The sequence below is a fragment of the Mus musculus genome, chromosome 1 (assembly GCF_000001635.26).
Source record: "Mus musculus strain C57BL/6J chromosome 1, GRCm38.p6 C57BL/6J".
In the NCBI taxonomy this organism is placed as follows: Eukaryota; Metazoa; Chordata; class Mammalia; order Rodentia; family Muridae; genus Mus; species Mus musculus.
The window spans coordinates 134,405,032-134,413,524 of record NC_000067.6 but is presented as its reverse complement, the minus strand read 5'-3'; the positions used below and the strand labels follow the sequence as shown (position 1 = coordinate 134,413,524).

The 8,493-nt window shown below is 48.2% G+C and overlaps 1 protein-coding gene across 3 annotated transcripts; it reads right to left on the bottom strand.

Moving 5' to 3' along the window:
- Positions 1-1,786: 1,786 nt before the first annotated feature.
- Cyb5r1 (cytochrome b5 reductase 1) lies at positions 1,787-7,744 on the bottom strand. Of its 3 annotated transcripts, none has more exons than NR_149307.1 (9): positions 7,472-7,744; positions 7,063-7,212; positions 6,854-6,926; positions 6,373-6,479; positions 5,822-5,951; positions 5,038-5,708; positions 3,839-3,924; positions 2,933-3,032; positions 1,787-2,618 (listed from the first exon to the last, which is right to left on the bottom strand). NR_149307.1 is itself a non-coding variant. In NM_028057.3 (9 exons), exons 1-9 carry the CDS (start codon positions 7,484-7,486, stop codon positions 2,446-2,448), a joined length of 918 nt encoding a protein of 305 aa, NP_082333.1. In that variant the 5' UTR covers positions 7,487-7,744; the 3' UTR covers positions 1,787-2,445. The 3 variants fall into 3 exon arrangements, 2 of the variants coding, with proteins under 2 accessions (NP_082333.1, NP_001342062.1); NM_028057.3 differs by having other exon boundaries at positions 5,038-5,121; NM_001355133.1 differs by having other exon boundaries at positions 5,038-5,121; positions 7,063-7,116.
- Positions 7,745-8,493: the final 749 nt, after the last annotated feature.

Genomic DNA, 8,493 nt, shown 5'->3' with positions numbered 1-8,493 from the left:
TCCCTCACCTGTTTCCAAAAGATCCAAGCAGTTTCCAATGCTCAGCTCTTGGTTTGTTTTGGCTTTGGCTACAGATAATCCTAAATTCAGCTTCTGGCTCTGCCAACCACTGACCAGCTGCATTTCTTCTCACAAATCCTTAATCTTCAACTCACAGGATTAGCATAAGGATTATATTGTGCAATATAGGCAAAATCCTTCAAATGGTACCGGGTACATGTCTGCTAACAAGATGTAAATTCTTCCTCTTTCTCCATCCCCTCCTATTAGGGCCCTAGTGTCCTAGAACCCCAGCTCTGCAGTGGTGTTGATCACTCAGTGCTGTGATCTTAGATTGAAGGAGTTCGAGAGAGAAAGTCTGTCACCAGCTCTCCTTTGTCACAGCTGCAACCTCGGAAAACACGCTTGCTCACATGATAGTTCCTTAGTAAATGTTTGCAATCATTTCTTCACAAAGCAAGGACTAGTAAGCTTCCACACAGGACACTCTCTACTGGGCTGCTCCAGCAAGTTCAACAATCCTAAGAAAGAATTTCCTTTCTGAGGGTGAGGTGGCTCGCAGAGCAGTGGCATACACATACTAGCTGATCAAGATTTAATATTAAGCTGGGCATGGTGGCGCACGCCTTTAATCCCAGCACTCAGGAGGTAGAGGCAGGCAGATTTCTGAGTTCAAGACCAGTCTGGTCTACAAAGTGAGTTCCAGGACAACCAGGTCTATACAGAAAAACCCTGTCTCGAAAAACAAAACAAAACAAAACAAACAAAAAAGATTAATATCAGATGGAGTAACACCCAATGGACTTTACTGAAGAACCTATTCTATTGCTACTGGGGTGTGTGTGTGTGTGTGTGTGTGTGTGTGTGTGAATTCTGAGGGTCCCTATAAATCTTCTGTCAGGGGTCCCAGAGACAGAAATGCAGTTCCATACAAAACCAAATGCAAACAAAAAAATGTTGAGAGCCTGGAGAAATGGCTCAGCAGTTAAGATCACCACTGCTCTTCCAGAGGACCAGTGTTCAATTCTCAGTGCCCATATGGCACAAGAGTTCCAATGTCTGTAACTCCAGTTCCATGGGATCTGATGCCATCTTCTGGCATTCTTGAGTACTGTATGCATGTGGTGCATAGACATATAAAATAATATATGTAATATATAATATAAAAATAGACATAAAATAGATGAAAAGCAAAACTAAACTAATCCTCCTACTGAATCCAAAACATTGTTTTCTCCCAATGAGACTAACAGTGAAGCCACGCCTAGTCCTATCCTGGGAGAACTGAGTAGACTGGATCAGGAGTTCTCCAGCTTAGACAGCTATTTAGGACTGATAGGCCTGAGAGAGGCCAACTCGGTCCAGTCACCAAATCTGTGCAGAACTGGTGATGTCAGGTTACTTTTTAAAGACGTCTCATCCAAATGGAAAGGCAACACTTTGTTTTGTATGCCGGGTACCCTGAAGGATTAGCGTGAAGATGGGTACACAGAAAGAAGGGAAGACTGACCAAGTTAAGGGACCATAGAGAGGGGTATCCATACTCTAAAAGCCCCCTCTGTTTCCTCCCCTCCACCTCTAAAGCCTCCAGGGAGGAGCTGGGCTCTGGCTCTGCAGAACAGCTGCAGGCATGAGCCCTGCGCCTGGTGGCAGCTCACATTTCAGCATATGGCACAGCTCCTAAGAAGCTCTCTAAAACACCCAGAAGATTTTGTGCTGGGAGCCCTTCCCTTCCAATGTCCTTAAGCATTAGAGGACAAGGACCCCAGACACGACGACAATGATTCCTTGAGATCATTAGGGCCTCGGCTCCATTTATTTGAACAGCCAGACACACTTTGTACAGGCAGCAATCTTAAGTTATGAGTAATCATTTCACGCTATCCTGGGCAGGGCCTGAGATACACACACACACACACACACACACACACACACACACACACACACACCAGCCTCCTTTCTCTGAGGTCTAGAATTCCGGAAAATAATTCCCTTCCTACAGTTTCTGTAGGACTGTGTCTATAAGCGCACTCAACCTGTACTCATCTAAGTAGTGGATGAAGTGCTGAACACGGAGCGAAATGCATTGCCCTGTCCATTGCTTTCATTACAGACACAGAGGTGACCATAATGCTCTCAGAAACTAGGCAGCCTCATAACAAATGTACACACACTTCCTTCTTTCTGGCTCTAGAGACTGCTCCTTGAGCCTCATCTGGACCTTTTATCACAAGGACATTAGTTAGGATAAAGGAAGCTTCAAGGGAGTGACTTAGCCTTGACCTGCATCCACCATAGCTGAGGGAGTGTTGTTTCTGCAAGCACCCAGATTCCGGGATGAGACACAGAAGGCTGATGCTCTCAGCAAAGGCCCTAGGGCCTCTTGGTATTCAAGAATCGACTAGAAACAACTGCACACATGGGGTGAGGGAGGCTTTGCGAAGCTCAGTAGGTGAATCGCATCTTTTGTGAATAGCCCAGCTTATCCAAGTTAGGGTGGCAGGCCAGCTGCACCATGGGTGGTGGTCCACAGAGCAGCAGCAGCACATCCTCTGCTGGGGCAGGCAGGTGCTCCTGGATCATGTCAGCCGTAACAAAGCCCTTGCTGTAGGTCCAGTCTGGAGGACAGGGAGGAGAGGAAAACACGTACTTCAGGTCCATACCAGCAAGAGAATGTGATGTCTCCAGGACAGACCCTTGGGATGACCAGAAGGGATCCTGAGGTCTCAGGTTGGAGCAGCGACTACAGCCACAGCCCTGCCGCCCACCTGAAGATAGGAGCCTGACTTTAAAGGGATCACTGTGTGTACCTGGATTTGTGATTCTGGCAGTGTCAGGAGGATCTGTTTTACTGAAACCAGAACTCAAAGAGGGGCAAGGCCTTGATTTTGATAACGACGGACTATCTAGATGTTCAGAAATGGCAAGATACCTTCTGGAGGAGAGTCCAGAGTGAACCAGAGCTTAAAGCGATTAGGATACTGGGCCTGAAGTTCCTCTAGGTCCTCCCGCAGGATTATATCCCTTTCAGTCTGAAATGCAAATGGAAAAGCAGAGACTTAGAAACCGCAGGTCCATGCTGTGACAACCTCGCAACAGAGAAGGAAAGGAATACCAAAGGCATGCTAGAGTTCTAGGGAGAGGCTAGACTTGCAGTGTGTTTAGGGTGCTGAGGACCAGGAAGTGGCCTTCAGTTACACATTACAAAGGAATATTTGCCCATGAAGTCTCAAGGGCCTATGGTCAGCATGAGACACCTCCATCTTCTCCTGCTTCTGTGGCTTAATACTAGGTCCTTTTTCCTTCTTTACTTTTTTATTTTAAAGATTCATTCATTTGCTTTATGTAAGTACACTGTCCCTGTCTTCAAACACACCAGAAGAGGGCATCAGACTCCATTACAGATGGTTGTGAGCCACCATGTGGTTGCTGGGAATTGAACTCAGGACCTCTGGAAGAGTAGTCAGTGATCGTAACCACCGAGCCATCTTTCCAGGCCCCCATCTTTTCTTATTTTTATTTTATGAGTGTTTTGCCTACATGTGTATAAATGCATTTCATGAGTGCCTATTGCTCCTGATGCCCAGAAGAGAGTGCCAGATCTCTTGTAACTGGAGTTAAAGAAAGGTGTAAGCTGCCATTGTGGGGGCTGGAAACCAAATCCTGGGCTTCTCCTTGATGGTGCCCTCATTCCTTCTTATTGTTATAAAGGACTCTGGATTCGTAGAGGGGCTTCTGGACAGATGCTAGACTAGTTCCCAAGCCAGTTCTGTCTGTCTCAGCCCATCTAGTCACACAGCCAACTTGGAAGTGCTGGCTCTCAGAAAAGGAAACCAACCTGGTTGGCAAAAAGCAGAAAGCACTGGGTTGGATCTTCAGGGACTTTCAAGATGGCCCGGATCAGCTGCAGCATTGGGGTGATTCCTGAATGAGGATATCCCACGATGAGATGTGCATACTCTCTCTTCTCTCTCTCTTCTCTGTCTAGCTCCTTCGCTGAGCAACCCTGTCATCTCAGTTTATCACCACACTGCATATGCTCTCCTGCTGTAGCCAATCCTCTGACCTCTGCCTGCACGTTCACCAGGACCTGCTTTTCTGAACCTTAATAGTCACATTAGAAGCCAGAGTAGAATTCCTTCTAAGGAGTTCATCTAAAACACTTGTTCGGAGGATCCCTTGGAGGTAGGACATTATAGATTAGGCCGAATGGTGCATGCCTTTAATTCCCAGCACTTGGGTAGCAAAGGCTATCATATTTCTGTGAGGACAGAGTTCTGGGCCAACCAGAGCTACATAACAAAAACAAAACAAAACAAAAAACGAAGTCATACATATACACCAACATCCCTTCTGATGAAGATTTCTGGAACACTGCTTAGAAGAGGGAAGATCATGTTCTTCAGAATCAAGCACAGTCAGGTTTGAATCCTGGCTGTGGCCATTACTAATTAAATAACCCTACAGAAACCAACACGCTAGGAATCTCCATTCCCTCATTTGCAGAGGGAAAAGCTCACAGCTACCTATTTATAGGGTAGTAGGTACCTAACAAATAGTCCTGCTATATATAGTACTCTTACTTTTCCTGATGAGATATAGAGGATTGAACATGCTAGGTATGCTCTCCCACTGTGCTCACTAAACTGCCCAGGCTTGGTTACAATATTTATGTATGCAGCCTAGGCTGGCACTAAACGTGTGATCTTCCTGCTTCGAACTCCCAATTTCTGGACCACCAGGCCCGCACCACCAGGCCTGGCTTCTTCCTCCTCAAGTATTCATACTTGGCTGTTTCTCTTGACGTCATTAAATCCACTCAGTTTGTGGAAGACCCTCCTGATTGACTGCTCTCCTTCTGTCTGTGAATTTTTGTTATTGTTCTTTCTACTTCTTTATGATTTCCGCTACTGGGGAAGTGTAGGCAGTGCTGGTCCCTAGATTAAGGACTTGTCCTCTATTATCAAACCTGAGAAGGAACCTGCAGAGCAAACCCCAAGAGTGCTAAGCAAAAAACGTCCCTCAAGTGATACAGACCTGTCCCACCAGCAATCATTCCCAATTTCTTCGCCACTCGCAGTTCAGGTGGAGATTTTTTGTTGGGCTGAATATTAAAATTCCCTGGGAAGCCAAGTGCAGAATTAGAGTCAATTTAAAACAGGAACTAAGTAAACAAACAGAACAGAAAGCATGCCCTAGGCTGTTTAGCAGCTGCTATGAAATCTGATCCTGGCACGGGCTTGAGTGGAGGTTTGAGTTTAACAGACCGGGACAATTACTCAGGAAGGACAATGGCGCTGGGATGTCTGTCTGCTTCTCAGTCAGTGCAGGCACAGAAGCCACACTTAAGGGCCCAGTGATCCCACACAGCCTGGAAGATTCAGAGGCAGCGCAGGCAAGGGAGGAGTGCGGAACGAAGACCTCTGGCAGAAGATTGTCCCCTGGTGAAGGTGGTAGGCTTGGGGCCAGGGTGAATTTCCCTAGTGGTCCAGAGCATCACCAGAGACAGGGCACAGTACTCGGGTCGTCTCCATGGGAAGAACTAAAAAGCTTTCTCTTTTGGTCCTTGGCCAGAGGGAAGTCTTTGGTGAAGGAAGGAGAGGCATAGGTTTCCTCTGGTAATCTCCACAGGGTGAAATCTGCCTTTCCATATAGCATGGTTGCTTCAGGAGACTTTGCCCAGGTACACCCATGCACACATGCAGATTCTGGGGGGAAATGGAACAAGGAGGTTGAAGATGGGACTGGGGCTGGGCCTGGGGGCCTTGGACTGTAGGGACAGGAGAAGTGAGACTGTAGGAAGGAAAGGACAGATACTCACCTTTCCCAGCATAACTGAGCAACCCGCTCGGCCCCCGGAACTCCACCATATCCCCAATCTTCAGGCTATCCAGGTATTGAGACATCTTCCCTCCTTCAGGAAATTTGGGGTGCACACCTTTCAGATAAACCTGATGAGGCAGAAAGAAAGAAAATGCCACATTTGAGATGTAATGAAAACCAAATCAGAGCGTATTACACCCATAATCTTTTCTCCCTTCCCTTAGACCCACAAAGGACTCATCATTTCCTGTTGTCAGAGGAATCCAGGAAGCTTCTAAAAATCCCAGAGTCTTTGGATTCCTTTTCTTTTGGCGTCTCTGCGTGTGTATGCACATGTATGCATACACATCTTTCTTGTTCTCGAAAGGCTAGCTTCCCCCCAAACTCTGAGTTTCTAATAATTCTCAGATACCCATTTCCCATTTTCCAGTAGAGACATGCTGAGATTTCAACTTTTACATGAGTCCAAACTGAGGCTTGGATGGCAAGTGCTTTACTCAACAACCCAGCCATCCCCCCAGCTCGGAGATTTCCTTTCTATATACTTACCTTGATGACAAGATCTACATAGCCTTGGTCTTCATCACTGGTGACAGGGGTGTAAGGCCTGATGACCAGACTGCCATCAATTCGGGCAGAGAGGTAGACGTGCTTACCTGGGAACCATGGAGAGAGACACATAAGCTGCAGTCCCACTGAGAGGACCCCTCCGCAGTATCTCCTGCCTCCTCCCACCTTTGAAACTCCCTACTGCCAGGGCCTTAGCAGCAGCAGGTAAGCAGAGGATTTGCATAATGGAAAATTAGTGTTTTCTGGGATAGGAGGCGGGTTATAATAAGTCCTAAGGAAAGAGAGAAGCCTGGAGGTTAGAGATGCGTAGGGGCACAGAAGCCACACCCTAAAAGAGTGGTCCCTCATGGGCTGAAGGATTGACAGAAGGGCAATGGTTTTTCTTAGCAGGAAAACCACCTAAGAAGTGACTCGCCCTCATACGATGCCAAGTAGAGAAGCCCACTCCCTTTTTTCTTACCCACAGGCAGCCCCAGAATGTGGTGGGCGGTGGGCAAGGCAAAGCGGAACCTCCTGGTGTTGTGGCTCACTGTCTAGAGGATAGATGACAAGATGTTTCATCAGGCAGGTCTGGCCTGCCAAGTCTTTTGGAGCAATCCAACCACTCTCGATGCTATCCCTCAAACTAAGTATCCACTCTCTGCCCTAGCCCACTTCTTCACAACTTACCGTCTTGTCTAGCAATCGCAGCAGGTACTTCTCATCCGGGTCCTGGAGAGTAACCTGCGGCCGGCGGGATCTTCGAACCAAGTAGGTACCCAGAGCCAGGCCGAGCAGAGTAAGCAGCCCCACCCCCAGAGAGGCTAGCAAGACCGGGCTCTGTGGATAGAGGAGGAAGCGTGATCGCCACGCTGAGGAAGTGCCAGGGTGTGGGTGGAGGACCAGGAGTAGCGATCCTGAGCTCCAGCGAGAAAGCATGCCAAAACCTCAGAAGCAAGCGGAGCAGTGAACTCAGCCCGCAGCTCGTGCAGCGAGACTCCAGCATCCAAGGTGGGTATGGCACAGCCCCGCGGGGCAGACTGCCCAGAACCAGCTGAGGCGGTGACCCCGGGCTCAGGGCACAGAACGAGGGTCTTACCGGCTGGATCCCCATGACCTAGAGGTGCGTCCCGCTCCGGTGGGGCGGAAAGATCCCACAATGCGCCGCGGGGCGGGCCCGGAGGCGGAGCTCTCCGGGGCGTGGTCTATGGAGGAGGGCCTGACTGAGGCAGGACTAGCGGGGACTATGCCCCCCCCTCTTCCGTGCGGAGTAGGTGGTCCAAGGGCGTGGGTATCTTGGCCGTCTCAGGCCCTCCTTTTGAGAGCTTTCTTCTCTCTGCAACTTAGACCTACCCCAAAGGATGACAGTTTTGTCTGACATGGAGCCAGGCTAATTAGCATGATGAGAAATCTCGCCGGTCTGAGAGTCTCACGGAGAGTGGAATGTTGAGCCACGCACAGGCTTAAAATAGAACAGGAAGCTTTCAGATGAAAGTTCTTGTTTTTTTTTTTTTTTTCTTCCCCAAACAGGCTACTTTGCCAGACAATTGAAATGCCTAGCTGTTGTGTCCGGCCAGCAGACCACAACCTGGGTTCTAGCCTGGAAAGGCATTTTGGAAACCTGGAAGAGAAGAGGGGCTAGGTGGCGAGAGAAAAGAATGTAGCCAAGACAGTTACTCTGATCAAGGCTCAAATTTTATTGTTGCGACACTAGTTATGAAGGAAGGGGGAGGGGACCCGATTCCCGCCGAATAATCTCGGGTCCAGTAGAAAGGTGCACGTGTGTGGCTCCTCAGGTTCCAGCAGTGGGCGTGGTAGAACGAATGAGCAGGAAGCTCCACCCCGAGCAAGCAGGTTTCAGGCTGGGGGAGGGGAGACTACATCTCCTCCCTTTTATTAACAAAATTAAAAAAAAAAGAAAAAGCTGGCCTGAGGGGGGAAAATTATCTATGCTCAATAGTTCTGCCTGGAATCTAGGGCTAAAAAAAAACTTGCTTCACTGGGATTCTATAACCTTTCTTATGGTAAACTGTATCTGGCTTAAGACTGTCCTTTCTTATCTTAGTGAACAACTAACTGAAAAGCCTGGAGCTGTAGGCTCTGACTTTATAATGCTAATTA